The 25,872-nt window shown below is 43.0% G+C and overlaps 1 protein-coding gene across 1 annotated transcript in view; it reads right to left on the minus strand.

The window, feature by feature from the left end:
* The window catches only part of LOC308306573 (uncharacterized protein), a 60,283-nt gene extending 34,824 nt beyond the window's left edge, over positions 1 to 25,459 (minus strand). The window contains exon 1 of the mRNA XM_080751611.1: positions 24,715 to 25,459. Coding sequence (XP_080607737.1) covers positions 24,715 to 25,430 — 716 coding nt within the window. The 5' untranslated portion in view covers positions 25,431 to 25,459. The remainder of the gene's footprint in view (positions 1 to 24,714) is intronic.
* Positions 25,460 to 25,872: the final 413 nt, after the last annotated feature.

Consider the following 25,872-nt stretch of genomic DNA (forward strand, 5'->3'; position numbering starts at 1 on the left):
ATAAAGTTGCATTATGTCAGTAATGACTTTGTATATTTAGGTTATGTGTCATATCTGCCATGTGCAACTTCAAAGCCAAACAGAAATGTAATTGTCAACGACAAAAACACAATTAAATCGTTTTTAAATCGCAATTATTTGAGAGAAAATTAATCGGCATGTAAAATGTCATAATCGTGACAGCCCTAATGAGATGACGAAGGGCCCACGTCGTAGACTCCCTGTACAATCCCCATGATACGGTTGTGCCCAAGGGCTGTTTCCTGTGTTTACACTTCTAATCTTGTAGGGTTTTTTTCTCCTCCCCATTGGATATGCAGTCTTCTATTTGTCTTTCTGTTATCGCAGTCACATGGTCTGACAGTAAATGACAGTAGGCTACAATCAGTAAAAGCGTAAATGGCGATCTTGTCCGTGTTCAATCTCTCGCAATTCTCACACACAGACAGTAATGTCTATATTACTGAGATGTATACAGTAGATGCCAAAGAGAGCCTTGTGTATTTTCAATCAGTGTCATCAAAAACCTTATGATAGCAAATATTAGAAAATACTGAGTAGCCTATACTGTTACACAGTCAACATGGATTCTAACCATTTTGTTTGTAAGACTTGACATTCCCTTTACTTCTGAGAGATACAGTAAACTAATGTTGAGAACATAATATTACAGTACTGGTACCACTCTGGTTGGAGAACACCATTAAATACAATGCAATAAATAACCAACAAATAAAGTTATTAAATATTTCATAGATTATACTAAGAATATACTTTATCTAAATGCACCATTCAGTCTGTCTGACAGATCTGGAACAATGAGAATAATACCAGTAATCGTTTTCCAGACCCTTTGGGTCTTTTTGCATTTGAGTGCATGGGAAATGAACTTGATAGTCATTAAGCAATGTTTTTGTTGTTATTCTTTGGGGGGAAATGTTCCAGGTTGAAAGTCTTCAGGTCTGTTTATGGGTTTATAAATATTTTACAAATAAAAAGTATTAACAAGATCTTGTGACAAAAGAATAACTCCATAAGATCCATTGGAAGGTTATTTTCTGAGGCCTTTTGGACAGCGATGATATGCCATCATCCCCAAGGCGGGTTACAGAAGAGGGAATTCAAAGTCCCAGCAGCAGAAAGATCACAAGATGTGTGCTGCTCTTGTTCCTCCATGGAGGAAAACAGATAAGACGGGTATTATCTCTGAAGACAGACAGCAGGCTTAGCGGGGCAGGTAAATGCATTTTTGCACTAAAATACTTCACAAGTGGAAAGAAACCTAAAACTTTTCACAAGTACTCCTTAGGGGTTGTTCCTATGATAAAACACGTTAGACACTGAAAAATCAAAATGGCTGCCATGTTTCCAAGATGGCTGCCTCTGAACAGTACGCCAGCCAGTTAATGTCCGATTTTCATAATATTAGAGTTGTTTTGTAGGTTTTAAAACATTGTGAGTTCATTTATTACTCTTTTAAAGCAGCCAGAATAACTTTTCTGACTTTTGGTTGGGGTCTTTCCTCACCTGGGACCCCCCAAACAGACCCCTGAGCTTATCTGAGTAGTCACTTTGCTCCTGCTCCAGAGCAATGTTAAATTAGATCATAACTGAAGCATTAAAGTTGTTGTAACTGGGCTCTGAAAGCAAAAATGAGTAGTAGCAAATACCCAGGGGTCTTCCACAGGGGTCCCGGACCCCTAGGGGGTCCTCAGAGTTACTACAGGAGGCCTGCCGAATCTTGATGGGGAAGTTCCTTTTTTTTATATGTATATATATTTTTACATTTGAAACTGTTTTTATTAGTATTCTCAGTATTATTTATAACATGTGTGTGTTAGACAGACAGGTTCACAGGTATTGCAAGAATTAAGGTATTGCAACTTCTCACTTTGGGCGCACAGTCTAACATGTCCATTTATTGCATTGCACTAACACTGACAACACAACACACACACCTCTTTGTTATCGTCACCCCAAAACCCGCACCCTATCCTCTTAAAGAGCTCACGGTCAATTGTACCCAAAGAAATTCACTACTATACATGTCCTCCCTAATAATGTTGACAGTTTCCACTATATCATTTGCAGGGAGGAGAGTGCAAGGCAGGTTATTGTTTGAGCAGCTGCACCGTCCCTTGTAACCTGCTTTGCAAACACATTTGATGAGCTTTGCCTTTGCAGCAGGGATGGCAAGAAACCTGACTGGAACATACCCTCCACTCTCTGAATTCCATCTATTTTTTCAATTGATGGAAGCTCAGGGCAATTTGTCAGGTATGACGAAGTAGGCATCATAATACGATACCTTCATCAAGGGACATGATTTTGAGGAAGTGCAAACACATGAAGAGGCTGATACCCCGATTCCTTATCAAGTCCTTGCCTCCGGTACAAAAAAAGGAAATTGATATATTCGAGTGAGTTCAAGTTGATGTTACAAATGTCAAGGGTTCCTTTGCGTTTTTCAGGTGTTGACTGGGGAAGAACATTTGTTGGAATCACCAAAAAGACATGGGTCAATGCCTACTTGATGATGATGATGATGATGATGATGATGACCAAGCCACTAACCGCTTCAAGGACCTTGGCAAGGTCATTGGCCATTCCTCCTGAGCTTATAAATTGTGAGCTTCCATCAACATTGCAGTCCGAACATTTTGCATGCCATGTTTACAGTTCAAAAGGTCCAACAACCCTGGGATTACTCAGATGGGAACTATTTCTGTCAAATAACTTGGAGGGTGAGATGCTACCTCCAACTCGTGCTGCACTGCTACCACATTACCTCCGTGCCAACTCCGTCACAATGCAGGATAAATCATACCTGACAAATTTCCCTGTGCTTCCACCAATCGAAGAAAATAGATGGAATTCAGAGAGTGGAGGGTATATTCCAGGTTTCAGTTTTCTTGCTCTCCCTGCTCCAAAGGCAGTACTTGAGCCCATCAAATGTGTCTGCAAAGCAGGTTGTAAGGGACGGTGCAGCTGCTCAAATAACCTGCCTTTCACTCTATGCTATGGTGGAGACTGTGTCAACACTATTAGGTTGGACATTGAAGATGATGATGATGATGAAGACGAATATATCCTGCATGTCTGAAATTACTGTAGTGTAGTGAATCTCTTTGGGCGTAATTAACCATGGGCTCTATAAGAGGATAAGGTGAGGGTTTTGGGGTGACAATAACAAAGAGGTGTGTGTGTGTGTGTGTGTGTGTGTGTGTGTGTGTGTGTGTGTGTGTGTGTGTGTGTGTGTGTGTGTGTACAAACATTCCCGTGTCATTCCATCCATGTTTCATCTCTGTGATAACTTTGAAATGTTTGCATCTTTGACAGCTAATACACCAGATGTTGTTGTGGTTGATGAAGAGTCCAGGGAAGTGTCTGTATTGGAGATGGCCTGCACCTTTGACCCTAGCCTAGAGGAAGCTTTCATGACCAAGGTCATTAAATACCAACCTCTCCTAAATACGATCTCAGAGCTGGGGTACAGGTGCAGACTATTTGTTTTCATATTTGGCAGCCTAGGACATACCCACAGGCTGGTTGTTAGAGGGTTTCAACAACTTGGAGTGCCTAAAAAAGAGGCAAAAAGGCTGGCAAAGTATTGTTCCGTCTCCGCTATAATCGGCAGCCGCCACATATGGCGGAGACGCTGTTACTTATACCCGTAGAGTACCAAGTGCCTTGCTATTGTATCATGAAGACATAATGCCATGATTTTGTAAATGTTACTCTACTGCACCTATACTATTTGTGTCCTTGTATGCATCTCCTTTGTGTGGACATAAATAAATGGTTAAAATGTGTGTGTGTGTGTGTGTGTGTGTGTGTGTGTGTGTGTGTGTGTGTGTGTGTGTGTGTGTGTGTGTGTGTGTGTGTGTGTGTGTGTGTGTGTGTGTGTGTGTGTGTATGTGTTGTCAGTGTGAGTGCAGTGCAATAAATGGAAATGTTGTTCTGCACCCAAAGTGAAAAGTTGCAATACCTTCATTATTGCAATCCCTGCAGTAACAGCTGTCAACCATAACTGTTTTAACACAAAAAACATTATAAATAATACTGAGAATACTAATAAACCATCAAAGTACAATACATAAAACCAGGATACATAAAAACATTCAAAGTTTCAAATGTAAAAAAAAAAAGAAAAAAAAAAAGATCTCATCGAGATTTGGCAGGCCCCCTGTAATAGCTCTGAGGACCCCCCCAGGGGTCCCGGACCCCCCGTGGAAGACCTCTGTTATTTGCTACTAGTCATTTTTTATTTCAGAGCATATTTCAGATCTAATTTAACATTGTTCTGGTGCAGGAGCAGAGCGATTACTGAAATAGGCTCAGGGGTCTGTCTGGGGGGTCCCAGGTGAGGAAAGACCCCAACCAAAAGTCAGAAAGGTTATTCTGGCTGCTTTAAAAGTGTAATAAATGAACTCAGGATGTTTTAAAACCTACAAAACAACTCTAATATTATGAAAATTCGATATTAACTGGCTGGCGTACTGTAAAACATATCCGAAAAGGCGGCCATCTTTAAAACTGGCGGACATTTTGAAAATTAAGTGTCTAATGTGATTTTTCTAAAGAATGACCCAAGAGGTACACTCTGTAAAATTGTGGTGCTTCTTTCCAGAACTGAAGTATTGTTCTCCTTAACAGCCCCGCTAGCTGGAATGGTGGCTGAGAAGTGTGTGTCATCAGACACACTGTGAAAAGGTTTCTGCACAGGTGTTGCTAGTAGTGCATACATGGGCAACTGACGGCTAGGGGGCTCTCACAAGGTTAATAATAAACTGATACATTTTAATGGCGATTTCGATACATATCACGATACATGGTTGACGATACGATACATGGACGATATTGGTTCATTCATGGCGATACAATACGATTCAATTCAGTGATTTAAAATCAATATAGTAACTATTTAGAAAAGAAATTAAATCTGTGTGAAAGGTGTGGAGTGCAGTGATTATCGGACAAATACATGGACATTTTCTTTTGGCCCCCACAAAACTGTGAAAAGTGATAACTCAAAACTAAACCATCGTTTTTGGGGCCGTTTTTAGCCCAAGGAAGTGTTTTTTAGTTAGACCCCTCACATACTACTTAAAGCAGATTTATTTCCTGGGTATTTTCTTCCTGTTCAGTATTGTATAGAAAGTCAACTTTCAGCAGCTGTAAAAAAAAAAAAAAGTCTCCTGGGAATTTTGAATTTCAAACTTTGTTAGATGTGTTACTAGACACCTTTACACAAACATTGGTGAAGAATTTTCTTGGTAAGGAATGTATTCCCAGATTTTATTAACATCCCCTGACTACTAGAAGACTGGCTGTTCGTCTACACATTACCCTCTGTGTACCATGATGTCTGTCTGTCTGTCTGTCTGTCTGTCTGTCTGTCTGTCTGTCTGTCTGTCTGTCTGTCTGTCTGTCTGTCTGTCTGTCTGTCTGTCTGTCTGTCTGTCTGTATCTCTCTCTCTCTCTCTCTCTCTCCTCTACTTCTCCACCTGTCTCCCCCTCCTCCATCTCTCCACTTCTCCACCTACGCTGTTTCTATCTCCACCACCACCTGTTTCAGTCACTGTATGTCTACATTACTACAAACATTATATTTCTATATAATGTCATCTTATAAGAAATCTAGTATGCATAGGCTGCAAGTTGCATATAATGTTGCTATGAGAATACTCCTTAAAAAACCCAGAGGGGGCAGGCAGTGCTAGTCAGATGTTTGTCACTGCTGGAGTGAGGACTTTTAAAGCACTTTTAAGAAACGTAATGTTCAAAATCATGCAACGGTTGGATGTATCTACGCACAGCATCATTGTGGCGCTTTCAAGCTTGCCTGACTGCTAGCGTCCGACATCTCAACACCACACTACGTGGGGGGAGAGAGTCTGACATTCCGGGCAGACAATCCATTTCGGCGGGGGGGGGCTAAAGCCTATTGACGTCACACACACACACACACACACACACACATACACACACACACACGCGCGACGGCGACGTGGCGTGACATTGCAAAAATACGTTATTTCTCATAACATATTATATGTCTGCATGTTTACGTTAGTGCAAAATGGTATTAAAACGTGAAGAAACGGCACTATTTCATAGTTTATTAAAATAATACGAGTCAAGTCTGACTCCGCCATGACAGTTTTCACGGACCAATCAGAGTCCACTAGACTCTCACGTGGGCAGAGGACACCAATCAGAGTCCACGAGTGAGTCTTACGTGAGCTCAAGAGCTCTGTTTGGAGGGGGCTGGGACCGGAGCAGCCACACACGTGCCCCAAGCATACAACCCTGATTGGCCCATTCAATGCGCCCGCTCTTCGGGCGCCTTCGAAATAGATTAAAATGTGTGCAGCTTCAGTCCACACTACAAACCACCCACCAGCAGGGGGGGGTGATGTGCGGACTGAAGTGTCAGGCTACTTTCAAGCCCCCTTATAAGAAGTTCACGCCATACACCACACTAAGGATACACTGGCTAAAAAGCCTATGTGTTTTTCCTGTGGGTTTTATGTACTATTTATTTTACATTTTCGTAATGATTTTTTATTGCCTGTCGTGTTTCTTTTATGTCTATTCCTTGTACCCTCTATGGAGTCTGCTAATAAAGACTGAATTGAATCTAGAACAGTGATTCTCAACCCTTTTCATTTCAGGGAACCCCGGTTTGATAGTACTGTTAGGACATGGGCCCGCATTCAGTACAAAAGCCTCATTTATAACTCTGAGTGTGTAACAAATGGAAGCACACTCTCAGCTTGCTCCACCTGAAATAGACCTTTGACGACATAAATAACAGTCTAAATTGGTCTGGCTCTATTTCCTGTTGCCGTGTTTGTGAATATCAGCGGCAGACAGGAAATAATCTTGGACCCAAACTGTTGCCTGGCAACGCAATTCCACTGACAAAGTCTGCTCTGCACAGCTTGGTTCTGTGTCAGCCACTGAAGTTCAGTCAACTAATAGAATAACACAGAACTGGCAAATGGTCTGCTTTTCTATCGCGCATTTATCCAAGGTGCTTTACAATACATTCCACCATTCACACGCACACACATTCGCACATCGAGAGCATGTGTGTGTGTGTGTGTGTGTGTGTGTGTGTGTGTGTGTGTGTGTGTCTGTACGTGAGTCTGTGCATGTGCCTTCAGAGCTGGATTCAAAGCTCAATGCCATTCAGGCATTGAAAGAATATGCCTGAATATTTTACATCTGCATTGATTGACTCCCGTTGCTGAAATACAGTACGTGATGCGGATTCTAAGAAGGGTTTCCACTGTGACTGACACTTCCAACACCATCTTTCACCGCTGACTGGATCCAATCGCAATTTGCACCTTCCCCCCCCCCAGAGGTATCGTATCCACGAGTTTCCAACGCCGCGCAGACGTCTGTACCGAGCTTCCGGCGCCGATTTACAAGCTCACAACGGGTTGCATCTGCGACGCGACGTGAGCTTGTATGTCTGCTGTTAAACCCGGAAGTTTGGTCCCGATAGTCTCCAGTAAACTCCCGCGGAAACTTGTGGATATATCATGATACAATTGAGGGAGCCTTGTAAAAAAATCCTGTTTAATCGTTAATACAAAGATTCATTGCAGAATTCAATTTAAACCTGAAACCTAAATCAGTAGTTCTCAAACTTTAAAATGTCAAGGTCTCCACTTAACTCTGACAGTATACAAATGAAACCAAATTTGGTTTCATTTGTATAACAAACGTACAGGGCACACAATTGACAGGTGCTTGTGATTGACGTGGGGTAACTAATCACACCACCTGCGTGATTGTGTGCCCGGCGTACGTTTGTGCTTCCCAAAGGAAGTTTTGATATATCAGTCCAGCAGTCATTCAGGGCCCCTCGCCCGGTCGGAAAGTCGTCTGTGTTGGCTCGTGGATAAGTGGAGACGTTTTCAGCCAGAGCTTTAAAAGGGATATGACACTACAGGACAATGTCTTTCTCCCAGGCTGAGGAATAAATTATTGGGTGAGTAGTACACAAGTAACGCGCAGCACTTCAGTGCCGCGCAGATAAGCTGCTAACCGCCGTGGATAGGGACCGTTCTATGGCTGTGATCTGATCGATCACAGACATTCTAGGGCTATGCAGCACCCTGAATGCATGTTAAACCTGTGTAAACCTTGTGACTCACTGCCTCAGCCTGATGACTTAAAAGTCTAATACCTCCCCAGTCCATAGGGATATTCCTTGGTCTAGTAGTGCAGTGGTTCTCAACCTTTTCAGGCTGTGACTCCCAAAATAATCATATTTGAACTGGGGACCCCCCTCCCTGCACAAGCACTTGGAATTGTAGGAGTTGGCATTACATTTAGCTTGACTCGATCTATTCCATTTTCCCATTTCCTGAAAAGCAAGCGGCAGGCAGCGACGTCATGAGAGCCAGTAGAGAAGGACCAACTTGGCCCCGGCGCTTCCCAGGAGGGACGCCGCAAACAAGTGAGTAAATAAACAGCTTGATCAAAAGATCATCTGAAATGACAGACAAAGTTTACCCCGACCCCCAACCCTTCTCTCCTTCTCTCCAGTGCCATCCTTCTCCCCACAAAGACCATTTATCAGCTCTCACACACACACACACACAATCTGTCTTGTTCACACACAGTTTTACGCTCCGAGCCACAGTCAGCTCTGCCGATACTAACGCAGTCACAACAACTTCTCTCATCCTGCAACTTTGGAACCGTGAAAATGTTTTCCCCCCACATGATCACAAAGACTGTGTCTGTCTGCGTGATCGATTTGGCGGGCCAATCGTACGTCGCGAAGGTAAGTAAAAATAGCAAAAATAGCTGGTACTCCCAATTACTTAAAATGTGCCGTATTTAAAAGCTCTGACGGTCGCTACTCGACCTTAGGGAGTGTTACACTTGTATTATTATAATTTATAGTGTTCCTGTTCCAGTTCTGCTCGTTTTTTATTTTGTTCACTTCCAATTTCACCAGTTCAACCTGCGTCCTCTACAACTTCTCTCTCCTGAATTGCATAAAATTGCTACCTCAACCTGAAAATGATATTTTCTGTAGAGAGTCGGAGAGACGGGGACATCCCCTGTTCCGGAACAGGCACTCTACAACGATTGCTGGCATAGAGAGCAATTTAACACTTACTATGAGTGTTAAATAGCTTTCTCTCCCTCTGTGTCTCTCCTGTAGTCCTATGTGTATAGTGTATAAAATGTACCTTCGTCGAGGTACCGGTATCAACATGCAAGGTATACATACCGACGAAGACGGCCTGAAATGAGGTACTGGTGTATGTGTCAAATTAATTAACAGACACACTATGCATGCACGTAGCACATGCAAAAAAGCAGTGCATCTGTAATCAGGGGTGGTTATTTCAATAAAGCCATTGTTGGAAAATGGAAATAAGGCATAATATTCTATGTGTACTGTGCAGTGTGCATGCATGGATATGCTATTCATTATCTGGGTTCGGCAGGCAGTGGACCTAAAGCAGCTATATAATGCAATTGTTTTTACTAAAATCGTGAGTAATATCGATATGGAGGTATTCAACAGCGTTATCGAATATCAAAGCTTTTCCTAATATCGCCCAGCCTTAATATTAAGGCTGGGCGATATTAGGAAAAGCTCTATATATAGGCAGAGAGACAGGGATATCCGACTGACTTCACTCCACACTGCAGTCGTCCCTTGGGGCTGTCAGCAACACACAACCCAAATGTGAAGGCCATTGGTTAGACAGTTTTCGTGATATGCAATGGACAGGCATTACTCACACACACACACACACACACACACACACACACACACACACACACACACACACACACACACACACACACACACACACACACACACATCACAGTCTCACTCACAGAGTTTTTTTTAGATCAATATATTTATAGTGTATCTTTTATTCAGGTCATCTTACAGACTCCCGACAGTCTCTCTAAGAGGACATCAAAACAGCTCGTCCTTGGAGTGCCTTTAATGTAATTGCCATCAATCAGAGGATTAAGTGGCAGAGTGACTTGTGCTTTCCTCTCTGAGCCTGTACGCGGCCATGCTGGTGCTCTGCAGCCGGCATCACAGGGAGGAGAGGGTAATGAAGAACACATGTTCTCTGCTCTAGAACACTGGTTCTCTTGGAGTTAAGGGAATACGTGGCCCAACGTGTCATAGCACTACCGGTGAAGTGCCCGAGTCCAATACTTAGAGCACTACAGGATGCCGATGGCCAAGATGTTGTTAAGACGTGTGCTCAAATAAATCTGAAGTCTAAACGTGTCCATAGTTGATATTAAATGATATTTATTGTCACTATGAACCCTAACCCTAACCCTATACTTTTAGCATGCAAATAAAGGATCAAACTAAAACAGCAAGGCACAAATACAGACCACAGCACATGAAACACAGTTGAAAACTGTTTGCCTTGGTCCTCAGAAACACCTGAGGCTGATTTGGGACAGAGTTAAATACCTGTAACCCAGGCAACCTTGGCCTTGACCCAGCCCTGCTGTCTGTGACATCATCAATTAAACACCAGTCAAATGGCTCTTACAACCAGGTTTACTAGAAGTTTGAGAATCAGTGCTCTAGAGTTCTCTGCATAGTCAGGGAAATCGTTGGTATCTATCTAAATTAAATTCTAAATCTAAGAAGACCTGGCCTCCAAGAGACATACACGCTTACCTGAGAATTTAACAAACCGTAGCAGGTGAATGGACAGAGTTAACAATTCAAGCCCTATAACACATACTTGATGTACTGTATAATGAATAACAACACTTTTATATCACTGCCATTGACACCGGGAACTCCCTGCCAAAAAGCTTATACTAGTTTGGGAACCAACACAGAGGAATGGATCAAGAGGATGTCCCACACCTATACCTACGTGGATGTTCTAAAGAAATATTCTGGAAGCATTCAAAATGCTGCCACTCATACAGTCTGGAGCACAGAAGCTCTGAAAATGATCGAGCAATAAAGCGGATATGATGATGCCCCACATCAGTTTCCTCTTTACAGTCGGGCAAATGTATCCGAAAATAAACCAAAATCATCTAAGCATAATACAGTATAGTTTGGTGCTAAGCAGAAATGGAAATTGAAATGTAAAGATATTTTAAGATATATTTTATTGAATGGAAATGACGGACAGATGACAGCTTCCAGATTCTACCGTATGTAGCATTCAGGGATTGTGGAATAATTATCTGGCGACGCGAGACTACCAGTTGGGTAATAACATGGTCACTAAGCTGAAGCTCACTGCTAGACTGGATCTGATCGATGCTTCATTACAGCTGCTGATGAAGGTGACAAGGCCTGGCCTGGAATCTCATTGTAGGGCAGCAGGACCGATTGGCCTTTAGTGTTCTATTCTTTGAGGACACAAAGGTTCAGAAAGGGATCTATGATTCTATGATTCTCTTTATTAAAATCGATGTTTCGGTCGTTAGGCCTTCATCAGGACAAACATTTCTTTGATTTGATATCGTATCCCTTTCTCAACATTTGGACCTTCCTGCTTGTCCTACGCACCTGTCACTAACCTTTGAGGTGTGCATCGGCGTTCTTTTGAAAAAGGGAACAAATGTCAAATTCGAGGGCAGCAAAGCCATCAAATAAAACAATGATTTTAAGTCCATTTGAAGATGGGGGAGTCTTAAGAATTGTCCAAAAGCAGTATTGACAGGAGGCAGAGGAGGAATCAGCGATAGAGTGGTGCGGGTGGGACATCAAGGCCACCTCAGGGCATGCCATTTTTTGAGGGGCACAAGGCCAAACCGAAGGGGCACGGGCGACAATGGCCTCCACAACCCCCATGAAATTACTGCCCTGGTGGAAGCTATTAAGACGGCTTCTGGCAGGAGTGAAATTCAAAGTCTAAAAGTCCCAGAGTTAATTTAATGATCAAAACACTGTGTGAACTGAATGATAAAATAGTCTAGACTGAACACTGTTACAGCCAGAGACAGTATTTATACTCATACTACCGATCAGGACCTGGACCAATCAGTGACGTCTCGATTGGGGCCAGATCACAGCCCACATGGCAGGGTTCCCCAATAGGCGGCCCGCGGGGGGCTACTGTGTGGCCCCCACCAACCCCAGTAATAATGGTGGTATAAGAGCAGCAACAACACTAGTATATCGTCATTGTCGGGTGGAAAACCTGTATCTCAAAATGTGTACGTTCTTTCGCAAGGTAAAGCTCTGCTTCATCAAACAAGGCCGCAGCACAAAAGTAGTGAAAACAACAGATCTACAAGCACACAACGCCTCGCGGTGCGAGGCGTTGTGTGCTTGTAGATCGGCTGTTTTCACTAGTTTAAGTCATTTTTAAAATGATAAATGCAAAACGAACGGTTTTGGACATACAAGATTTTCACCCGACAACGACGATATCTGAACTGTCACTGGAGTAGCGGGAACGCCACCGTCGCCCCCCTGCAATGTTGTGGCCCTCGGCTTGGTACCCTAGACATAATTTGGCCCTTGGGGAAAACTAATTGGGGAACCCTGCCATATGGGGATGATCTTGTCGTCATTACCGGGACGTCATATGGACTTTTTTGTTTGACAGGATTTATGTTGGTTGAAATCAGGTGATATTCTAGGCCAGATAAATATCATAACTAGTTAGATATGTCCCAGAATATAACCTTATATGCTCATAATTCAACGAACATTACAAACAATTACAATAATCCTGTCAAACAAAAAAGTCCATATGATGTCCTGGTAATCATGTCAAGATCATCCCCATATGAATCCTGGTCTCAATAATGCCTCCCCCTGGCCAGCCGGGGCGCTTGATGGAGGGGAAAGGAACTGGTTGGAATAGCGTGTTCCTTCCACGTGCTACGTCCATCCCGGGGAAATCCCCCGTCGGGTGAAAAGAAGCAACTTGGACTACTCATGCATTGAAGGAAGCATGAGGTCAGTCCGTTGTCTCCCCAGGTGCGGCAGAGGGAGAGCAGAGCCCAGGATTACATAGGCAATTGGCACTGGGTGAAAATGGGTTGCAAAATCGTGGGATCAAAATTATATAAAAAAAAAAAAAAGAGATCATCCACATATGGGCTGTGATTTGGCCCCAATCGAGACGTCACTGATTGGTCCAGGTCCTGACGTGCTTGCTGGGTACCAGACACAGCATTTATTCTCATACTACCAGTGAGACAGTATGTATATACTCATGCTACCAGTGAGACAGTATGTATATACTCATACTACCAGAGAGACAGTATGTACAGTATATACTCATGCTACCAGAGAGACAGTATGTACAGTATATACTCATGCTACCAGAGAGACAGTATGTACAGTATATACTCATGCTACCAGAGAGACAGTATGTACAGTATATACTCATGCTACCAGTGAGACAGTATGTATATACTCATGCTACCAGAGAGACAGTATGTACAGTATATACTCATGCTACCAGAGAGACAGTATGTACAGTATATACTCATGCTACCAGAGAGACAGTATGTACAGTATATACTCATGCTACCAGAGAGACAGTATGTACAGTATATACTCATGCTACCAGAGAGACAGTATGTACAGTATATACTCATGCTACCAGAGAGACAGTATGTACAGTATATACTCATGCTACCAGAGAGACAGTATGTACAGTATATACTCATGCTACCAGAGAGACAGTATGTACAGTATATACTCATGCTACCAGAGAGACAGTATGTATATACTCATGCTACCAGAGAGACAGTATGTACAGTATATACTCATGCTACCAGAGAGACAGTATGTACAGTATATACTCATGCTACCAGAGAGACAGTATGTACAGTATATACTCATGCTACCAGAGAGACAGTATGTACAGTATATACTCATGCTACCAGAGAGACAGTATGTACAGTATATACTCATGCTACCAGAGAGACAGTATGTACAGTATATACTCATGCTACCAGTGAGACAGTATGTATATACTCATGCTACCAGAGAGACAGTATGTACAGTATATACTCATGCTACCAGAGAGACAGTATGTACAGTATATACTCATGCTACCAGAGAGACAGTATGTACAGTATATACTCATGCTACCAGAGAGACAGTATGTACAGTATATACTCATGCTACCAGAGAGACAGTATGTACAGTATATACTCATGCTACCAGAGAGACTATGTACAGTATATACTCATGCTACCAGAGAGACAGTATGTACAGTATATACTCATACTACCAGAGAGACAGTATGTACAGTATATACTCATGCTACCAGAGAGACAGTATGTACAGTATATACTCATGCTACCAGAGAGACAGTATGTACAGTATATACTCATGCTACCAGAGAGACAGTATGTACAGTATATACTCATGCTACCAGAGAGACAGTATGTACAGTATATACTCATGCTACCAGAGAGACAGTATGTACAGTATATACTCATGCTACCAGAGAGACAGTATGTACAGTATATACTCATGCTACCAGAGAGACAGTATGTACAGTATATACTCATGCTACCAGAGAGACAGTATGTACAGTATATACTCATGCTACCAGAGAGACAGTATGTACAGTATATACTCATGCTACCAGAGAGACAGTATGTACAGTATATACTCATGCTACCAGTGAGACAGTATAGTATATACTCATGCTACCAGAGAGACAGTATGTATATACTCATGCTACCAGAGAGACAGTACAGTATATACTCATGCTACCAGAGAGACAGTATGTACAGTATATACTCATGCTACCAGTGAGACAGTATGTATATACTCATGCTACCAGAGAGACAGTATGTACAGTATATACTCATACTACCAGAGAGACAGTATGTACAGTATATACTCATGCTACCAGAGAGACAGTATGTACAGTATATACTCATGCTACCAGTGAGACAGTATGTATATACTCATGCTACCAGAGAGACAGTATGTATATACTCATACTACCAGTGAGACAGTATATACTCATGCTACCAGAGACATTTCCAGTACAAACAGGACAGGATTTACTATGCCACTATGTCCCATCTGATCACTGTGTTGAACAGTGATGATAGGACTGTCAGGGAGCCATGCAAGAACTTCTCTGTTTTTGGACACTGATTCTCAAACCTTTTCATTTCAGGAACCCCCATAACTCTTGAGATTATACCATTTGTACACTCTCAGAGTTACAGACCTGTGAGGATTAATTTGGAACCCACTCAAGGAACCCTGAGGGTCCCGGGACCCCCACTTTGAGAATCATTACGCATAATAACTAATAAGGTTCCCCTGGCATGGGAGGAGGGGCCAGGTTTCCTGGGTTTCAGACGGTAACCCAGTGGAAGGATGTACCCTCACTGTTATGGGTCTTCTCTGGGGAGTGTGGACAGACTGGTCTGGTGTCAATAACCTCTTTGTACGGACTGCAGTGTTCCCGGACTGGTTGAGTGACTCACACTGCAAGCTGGGAACCCATTCTGTAACCTAACCCTGACCCTAAGAGAAAATATAACTTGGTTTGGCTCCTCCGCTATCTTAGACGACTTCCTCCCGGGTGCTTCTGTGTTTATTCCTACTAACAACGTCACTACATGTTTTAAATCAGTCGTGCTAAACAGCAGAATCTGTCTTGATAGATTACTCTCACTGTAACGATGAATTCACGCCAGCAGCCGCGAGCGAATGTCCCTTGCAGGCACTAAAAAGCGAGAACACATCACTCCAGTCTTAGCTGATCTCCACTGGCTTCCAGTCCATTTTAGAATTCATTTTAAAGTTCTTTTATTTGCTTTTAAATCCCTAAATGGGCTGGCCCCGCCCTACATCACTGAGCTCATTGAGCCCTATCGCCCAACCAGGGCTCTGAGGTCTGCTGACCAGTCACTCCTGGTGGCTCCCACAATGAACCTCAGGACCAAGGGTGACCGTGCCTTTTCTGCTGCTGCCCCTGCTCTCTGGAACGCCCTTCCTCTAACTATTCGAAGGGCTCAGTCCATTGGTGTTTTTAAATCTCTTCTTAAGACTCACCTTTTCTCCCTAGCTTTTAATGTTCCTTAAACTAGTCTCATCTTATGCTTTGCTTTTATAATGTGTTTTGCTGTTTTATTAATTATATTACATGTTTTGTTACTTGATGCACCCTGTACAGCACTTTGGGCAATGGTTTTTGTTGTAAATGTGCTATATAAATAAAAGTTGATTTGATTTGATTTGATTTGTTGTGGTCATTCACGAAAAGCAATAAAACGGGCGTGTCTGAGGTATGAGTGACACCAGCATAAATAACACTGTTGTCGGGTGGAAACCTTGTATGTCCAAAACGGTTTATTCATACAAATTAAAAGAATTGTGAAACTAGTTAAAATAGCCGATCTACAAGCACAAAACTCGCGGTGTGAGGCGTTGTGTGCTTGTAGATCGGCTATTTTCACTAGTTTTGTACAACAGTCTTAAATGATGAGGCAGGGCTTTAATTTACGGTAAAAATTTGATACTTGTGGATACAAGGTTCTTGCCAGACAGTGACGATAAGCAAGTTGTGCTCCAGGGAGACCACCACCACTCTGCACCCGGCCGGGGAGCTCATGGGCATTAAGGCAGGAGAAATACAGGACAGGTGCCTGATGCTCGTCTCTGTCAACTTGCTTGTAAACAAGCGTCGAGAGGGTTAGGGTTAGGTTTGGGTGTCGAAAAGATGACACGTAGTAACAGCGAAACGCTCCCCTTAAGACCGCACAGTGCACTTCTGGTTTGGCTGTTGGTCTGTCTCGCCACACAGCAGCAGCGAAAAAGTTGAACTTTTACATTGGACAACACAGACCCTCCACAGACCAATCAGAAGCCACAAGTCGTATTTCACTCGTTTGAGAACCGAACATAGCAAGCAGGCTGGATCCCAGGCATTCAAGAGAATTGCCTTGTCTAAACTCTCCTGAACTTGAACGCAGCATCTTATAAATGTTGAAAGAATTGCCCTCTCTTTGTAGAAATCCATGCCGTTACGCCACATCTCCTGTATTGACTTGATTATGCTTAGTTTAGTGTGGTATCAAGCACTGAAAATAGCCGACCTCCAAGCTCACAACGCCTTGCGTCTGCTATTTTCAATATTTTCATCAAAAGGCCCTTTCGGAAATGTCTCACCCTGCCTCTCTAACATTCTCTGCAGGTCCCTGCCAGACTTGACTGTCTGATCTCATTAGGGGGCCACTGTTCTCTGATGGATACTGAACATGAAACGCCAGAGGAGCCTTGGAAAGTTACAAGAACAGCACTGAACCGCTTTATAGTAACAACAAGAACAACACTGAACCGCTTTATAGTAACAACAAGAACTGCACTGAACCACTTTATAGTAACAACAAGAACAACACTGAACCACTTTATAGTAACAACATGAACAACACTGAACCGCTTTATAGTAACAACAAGAACAACACTGAACCACTTTATAGTAACAACAAGAACACTGAACCACTTTATAGTAACAACAAGAACACTGAACCACTTTATAGTAACAACAAGAACAACACTGAACTGCTTTATAGTAACAACAAGAACAACACTGAACCGCTTTATAGTAACAACAAGAACAACACTGAACCGCTTTATAGTAACAACAAGAACAACACTGAACCACTTTATAGTAACAGCAAGAACAAGAACAACACTGAACCACTTTATAGTAACAACAAGAACAACACTGAACCACTTTATAGTAACAACATGAACAACACTGAACCGCTTTATAGTAACAACAAGAACAACACTGAACCGCTTTATAGTAACAACAAGAACAACACCGAACCACTTTATAGTAACAACAAGAACAACACCGAACCACTTTATAGTAACAACATGAACAACACTGAACCGCTTTATAGTAACAACAAGAACAACACTGAACCACTTTATAGTAACAACAAGAACAACACTGAACCACTTTATAGTAACAACATGAACAACACTGAACCGCTTTATAGTAACAACAAGAACAACACTGAACCACTTTATAGTAACAACAAGAACACTGAACCGCTTTATAGTAACAACAAGAACAACACTGAACCGCTTTATAGTAACAACAAGAACAACACCGAACCACTTTATAGTAACAACAAGAACAACACTGAACCACTTTATAGTAACAACATGAACAACACTGAACCGCTTTATAGTAACAACAAGAACAACACTGAACCACTTTATAGTAACAACAAGAACACTGAACCGCTTTATAGTAACAACAAGAACAACACTGAACCGCTTTATAGTAACAACAAGAACAACACTGAACCGCTTTATAGTAACAACAAGAACAACACTGAACCACTTTATAGTAACAACAAGAACAACACTGAACCACTTTATAGTAACAACAAGAACAACACTGAACCACTTTATAGTAACAACAAGAACAACACTGAACCACTTTATAGTAACAACATGAACAACACTGAACCGCTTTATAGTAACAACAAGAACAACACTGAACCACTTTATAGTAACAACAAGAACACTGAACCGCTTTATAGTAACAACAAGAACAACACTGAACCGCTTTATAGTAACAACAAGAACAACACCGAACCACTTTATAGTAACAACAAGAACAACACTGAACCACTTTATAGTAACAACAAGAACAACACTGAACCACTTTATAGTAACAACATGAACAACACTGAACCGCTTTATAGTAACAACAAGAACAACACTGAACCACTTTATAGTAACAACAAGAACAACACTGAACCACTTTATAGTAACAACATGAACAACACTGAACCGCTTTATAGTAACAACAAGAACAACACTGAACCACTTTATAGTAACAACAAGAACAACACTGAACCACTTTATAGTAACAACAAGAACAACACTGAACCGCTTTATAGTAACAACAAGAACAACACTGAACCACTTTATAGTAACAACAAGAACACTGAACCGCTTTATAGTAACAACAAGAACAACACTGAACCGCTTTATAGTAACAACAAGAACAACACTGAACCGCTTTATAGTAACAACAAGAACAACACTGAACCACTTTATAGTAACAACAAGAACAACACTGAACCACTTTATAGTAACAACAAGAACAACACTGAACCACTTTATAGTAACAACAAGAACAACACTGAACCACTTTATAGTAACAACAAGAACAACACCGAACCGCTTTATAGTAACAACAAGAACAACACTGAACCACTTTATAGTAACAACAAGAACAACACTGAACCACTTTATAGTAACAACAAGAACACTGAACCACTTTATAGTAACAACAGGAAACACTGAACCACTTTATAGTAACAACAAGAACAACACTGAACCACTTTATAGTAACAACAAGAACAACACTGAACCACTTTATAGTAACAACAGGAAACACTGAACCACTTTATAGTAACAACAAGAACAACACTGAACCACTTTATAGTAACAACAGGAAACACTGAACCACTTTATAGTAACAACAAGAACAACACTGAACCACTTTATAGTAACAACAAGAACAACACTGAACCACTTTATAGTAACAACAGGAAACACTGAACCACTTTATAGTAACAACAAGAACAACACTGAACCACTTTATAGTAACAACAAGAACAACACTGAACCGCTTTATAGTAACAACAAGAACAACACTGAACCACTTTATAGTAACAACAAGAACAACACTGAACCACTTTATAGTAACAACAAGAACAACACTGAACCACTTTATAGTAACAACAAAAAAATGGTAAATGGTGCATTTATATAGCGCTTTTAATCCAAAGCGCTTTACATAGATTGTGCATTACATTCACCCATTCACGCACACATTCATACACCGGTGGCGGAGGAAGCCATGCAAGGCACCAACCTACTCACCGGAGGCAATTAGGGGTTCAGAGTCTTGCCCAAGGACCCTTCGACATTAACTCAGGGGGAGCCCGGATTCGAACTGGGAACCCTTCGGGATTTATACCCTTCGTGCTCTAATACCAGTTTCTCCACCCCTGAGCTATGCCGCCCCTGAACACTGAAGCGCTTTTAGTAACAACAAGGACAACACTGAAGCGGTTTATAGTAACAACAAGAACAACACTGAAGCGGTTTATAGTAAAAACAAGGACTAGACCATAAATATTTGTTTTAATCCGAGGCACCCCTACATTATAATTTTCACTCCCAGCACCTTATATTTATAGCATACCGTCGTTGTCGGGTGGAAACCGTGTATGTCCAAAACCGTTTGTTTTGTATTTATCATCTATAAAATGTACTAAACTAGTGAAAACAGCAGATCTACAAGGCATTGTGTGCTTGTAGATCGGCTGTTTTCACTAGTTTTGTGCGACAGTCTTGTATGATGAAGCAGGGCTTTGCTGTACCAAAAGACGTACACATTTGAAACTTGGAGATACGAGGTTTCTGCCCGACAGTGACAATAATTTAGTGATTATGTTGCGAGGAAAATGTTGAGATAACAGCCATTTTGGTTAGAACTGACTGAAAATAACTTTGTACTTCAATTTTAAAATGATACTAAATATTTCCAAATATTACCAAATGATCTCGCGGCACCCCTGGACTGCCATCACGGCACCCCAGGGTTCCCCGTCACCCACTTTGAAAACCCCTGGACTAGACTGTAAGCCGTTCATCATACTGTCTCATATTCAATAATTAGCAATTTTGCAGTTGATGAGGCATGATGAGCATTTTTACAGCTAGATTATAAGTATTAATGACCCGTCTCAATTTCTCTCCCTCTCTCTGATTCTCTAACACATAATAATCCAGCCACTGAATCTCTTGTCTCATTATCATAATGTCTAAATGGCTGCTTATAGGCACGTACATTGCAAGGCATGACAGGATTGCTGATGTATTCGTTAAGGTCATATGGCCGTATGCTGCCTCCATCTGTGTTCAGACGATGTAAGGCCATGTAATAAAGCCTGTTAGACACTGGCAGGATTTCGCTTCATGTCTGCTGTAATTGTCAGTCGTCACAGTTGAGGTGCGGTTTTCTGTATCCATGATACATGCTCTGGATAAGTAAGTGTGAAATTATGTGTGTGTGCGTGCGTGTGTGAGTGTGCGTGTGCGTGCGTGCGTCCCCGCAATTAAATATAGAAGCTGAGAAATAGACATTGTGTGAGCCAGGACAATGGTCCTCACAAGAAACACGGTTGCTTTATGGTTAAAAACTATTTTTAGAGTTCAGGCTTCCTTGGTTTGGAGAAGATTCATGTTGGGGTTGAGACTACGGTAAGGATTAAGCATTTGGAGGGTAGGTGTGGTAATCGGGTTAGAGGAATGCCAGATTTATTTTTAGTTCTGCACCGCTGTGTGTCCCATACTAAACATAAAAATAATTATGTCATATACCACGATTTTGTATGTAATCTTAATCCTGAAGTCACTGTATGGATGTATGATTGCGACAGTCAGGACGCAGTTACTATCAAAACCTCCACCGGCTTTCGGTCTGTCAGTCAGTCAGTCGCGTCACGTCACACTTTTGCCCTACTCATATTGTAGCGTGACCGCGAGGCAACAACCGCGAGGCGAACCCGGGCCGCTACTTAACAGGGCGCGTACGTTAACCAGTCAGCCAAAGAGCTGAGCTCGTTGGCGAATGACCAACACGCTACCCCGGAGCCTACAATATCTCCGCCACCGTTGCCCCTATCATTTCTCACATGGCCCTCTTCTAGCGCCACCATGACGCCGATTCTTGCAAAACACATTTTTGGACACTGCTCCCACAGATTTTGCCCTAGAATCACGCAAAGTGGTACACAGTATCTCTAAAGGCATGTAATCAACATGGATCTGTCCCATTTCCCATATTGGCTACCATTGCCTTCTAAAGTTTGTGTATGCGACCTGACGGTCGCTTATCTCCCGGTTTAGGGAGTCTTACTGGTCCCAGGAGTCTTACTGGTCCCATCTGAAGTCGCTGTAAGGATGTATGATGTGTGTGTACTAGGGCATTCACCAACTATTTGAATATTCGAATATCAAAGTCACTATTCGACGTTGTTCACCGAAGTCGAATATTCGCTTATTTTAATTTTTAGAAATATTTTTTAAATTTATTTTTTTATTATTTTCTCTTTAAAAAAAGATATAGTTGATAAAGCTTGGCGAGATAGGAAGTCATAAGAATGAGTTGTCAATGCCCCTGGTGGATGAATTTTTGAATGCTTTATACCAGGGGTTCTCAAACCTTTTTAGGCCGTGACCCCCAAAATAAACATATATTAATGGGGACCCACCCTGACAAGCACTTGGAATTGTAGGTATTACATTTAATGAGACTCGGTTCCGCAGATAAATATTGTGAAAATAGCAGATCTATCGTGAGCATGTAGATCGGCTATTTTCACAATGTTCGCCTCTTGCTTATTAATATTTGACAGTTCGGCCAGTCCTGTCGAATGTTCGACTATTCGAATACTTTGAGGTCGAATAATTCGAATACTAAAAATCACTATTCGTGAATGCCCTACTGTGTGCAGTTATTACCTGAAGTCACTCACTGTAAGGGTGTATGATGTGTGTGTACAGTACAGTACCTGAAGTCACTGTATGGGTGTATGATGTGTGTGTACAGTACAGTACCTGAAGTCACTGTAAGGGTGTATGATGTGTGTGTACAGTTAGTACCTGAAGTCACTGTAAGGGTGTATGATGTGTGTGTACAGTACAGTACCTGAAGTCACTGTAAGGGTGTATGATGTGTGTGTACAGTACAGTACCTGAAGTCACTGTAAGGGTGTATGATGTGTGTGTACAGTTAGTACCTGAAGTCACTGTAAGGGTGTATGATGTGTGTGTACAGTACAGTACCTGAAGTCACTGTATGGGTGTATGATGTGTGTGTACAGTTAGTACCTGAAGTCACTGTAAGGGTGTATGATGTGTGTGTACAGTTAGTACCTGAAGTCACTGTATGGGTGTATGATGTGTGTGTACAGTACAGTACCTGAAGTCACTGTATGGGTGTATGATGTGTGTGTACAGTTAGTACCTGAAGTCACTGTATGGGTGTATGATGTGTGTGTACAGTTAGTACCTGAAGTCACTGTATGGGTGTATGATGTGTGTGTACAGTACAGTACCTGAAGTCACTGTATGGGTGTATGATGTGTGTGTACAGTACAGTACCTGAAGTCACTGTATGGGTGTATGATGTGTGTGTACAGTACAGTACCTGAAGTCACTGTATGGGTGTATGATGTGTGTGTACAGTACAGTACCTGAAGTCACTGTATGGGTGTATGATGTGTGTGTACAGTTAGTACCTGAAGTCACTGTATGGGTGTATGATGTGTGTGTACAGTACAGTACCTGAAGTCACTGTATGGGTGTATGATGTGTGTGTACAGTACAGTACCTGAAGTCACTGTAAGGGTGTATGATGTGTGTGTACAGTACAGTACCTGAAGTCACTGTATGGGTGTATGATGTGTGTGTACAGTACAGTACCTGAAGTCACTGTAAGGGTGTATGATGTGTGTGTACAGTTAGTACCTGAAGTCACTGTAAGAGTGTATGATGTGTGTGTACAGTTAGTACCTGAAGTCACTGTAAGGGTGTATGATGTGTGTGTACAGTACAGTACCTGAAGTCACTGTATGGGTGTATGATGTGTGTGTACAGTACAGTACCTGAAGTCACTGTAAGGGTGTATGATGTGTGTGTACAGTTAGTACCTGAAGTCACTGTATGGGTGTATGATGTGTGTGTACAGTACAGTACCTGAAGTCACTGTAAGGGTGTATGATGTGTGTGTACAGTACAGTACCTGAAGTCACTGTATGGGTGTATGATGTGTGTGTACAGTACAGTACCTGAAGTCACTGTAAGGGTGTATGATGTGTGTGTACAGTACAGTACCTGAAGTCACTGTATGGGTGTATGATGTGTGTGTACAGTACAGTACCTGAAGTCACTGTATGGGTGTATGATGTGTGTGTACAGTACAGTACCTGAAGTCACTGTAAGGGTGTATGATGTGTGTGTACAGTACAGTACCTGAAGTCACTGTATGGGTGTATGATGTGTGTGTACAGTACAGTACCTGAAGTCACTGTAAGGGTGTATGATGTGTGTGTACAGTACAGTACCTGAAGTCACTGTATGGGTGTATGATGTGTGTGTACAGTACAGTACCTGAAGTCACTGTATGGGTGTATGATGTGTGTGTACAGTACAGTACCTGAAGTCACTGTATGGGTGTATGATGTGTGTGTACAGTACAGTACCTGAAGTCACTGTATGGGTGTATGATGTGTGTGTACAGTACAGTACCTGAAGTCACTGTAAGGGTGTATGATGTGTGTGTACAGTTATTACCTGAAGTCACTGTATGGGTGTATGATGTGTGTGTACAGTACAGTACCTGAAGTCACTGTATGGGTGTATGATGTGTGTGTACAGTTAGTACCTGAAGTCACTCACTGTAAGGGTGTATGATGTGTGTGTACAGTTATTACCTGAAGTCACTCACTGTAAGGGTGTATGATGTGTGTCTACAGTTATTACCTGAAGTCACTGTATGGGTGTATGATGTGTGTGTACAGTTATTACCTGAAGTCACTCACTGTAAGGGTGTATGATGTGTGTCTACAGTTATTACCTGAAGTCACTGTATGGGTGTATGATGTGTGTGTACAGTACAGTACCTGAAGTCACTGTATGGGTGTATGATCCAGGCCCCGGCAGACTTCAGTCTCTCCTGCTCCATGGCGACGGCCTTGTGCGAGCCGAACATGCGCAGGCTGAACTTGTTGACCCCGGGCTGCAGCATGGCTCCGAACTGCCTCTGGATGAAGGTGCTCTGGTTGGAGTAGCTGTAGTCCTCTCCGTCCAGGGGGCCCATGCCGCCCATGCCCGCCATGCCGCCCATGCCGAAGAGCCCCATGCCACCACCCCCTCCTCCTCCTCCTCCTCCGCCCACCTCGGGGGTCCCGGCGGCCGTGGTGGTGGTGGTGGTGGTGGCGGTCTCGGCGCCGGTGCAGACCACCACCACCGAGGAGGAGGCGGCGGAGGAGGCCGGGGCGGTGCCGCGAAGCGACGACGACGAGGCGAAGCCCACTGAACGCAGCGTGGGCGGCGGGGGCAGCGGGATGGGCGTGGTGGGCGTCGCCCCCGAGCGGGCAGAGGAGCTCATGATGGAGAGGCGCCGCCGGGCCGACATCCCCCCGTCGCCCCCCTTGTTCATCTCCCCGCCCCCCTCCCCGAGCGAGGCCTGCGAGAGGCGGTAGCCCGGGGAGGGGAGGCTGCCTTTGCTGCGCCGCTTGCTGCCCGACTCCCCTCCTCCACCTGCGCTCCGCCTGGACAGACTGTCACCTCCACTGCTGCTGGGGGTGGAGACCACACCTCCCAGGACGCCATCCATCTCTCCAAGCCAGGGAGGAGGGGAGGGGAGGAGAGTGGAGGGGAAGGGAGGAGGGGAGGGGAGGAGAGGACGGGAGGGGAGAGTGGAGGAGAGCAGAGCAGAAGAGTAAGAGAGAGGTGAGGAGAAGGCTTGATGGATGGGAGAGGAGAGAGTGGCCAGGCAGTCAGCCAAGCCTACCTGTAGCTTGCTCCTCCTAGGCGTTCTATCTGGACAACAGTCTCTAACTATAACGTGTGTCTGAATGAAGGTTAAGCCAAGCCGTCAGCGTAGAGACGACTCGCTGGAAGCTGCTATTGGTCCAGTCAGCTCATCATCAGTGACACACCCGGTGCCCTTGGAGGAACAAAGACCCACTACTCTACTCTACCCACTCTCTCTCTCTCTCTCTCTCCTCCTTCTCCCAGGGATGTGACGCCAGCGGAGGTTCCACTCCTCTCACTTT

This window comes from Nannobrachium achirus (genome assembly GCF_963921795.1).
Source record: "Nannobrachium achirus genome assembly, chromosome: 2".
In the NCBI taxonomy this organism is placed as follows: Eukaryota; Metazoa; Chordata; class Actinopteri; order Myctophiformes; family Myctophidae; genus Nannobrachium; species Nannobrachium achirus.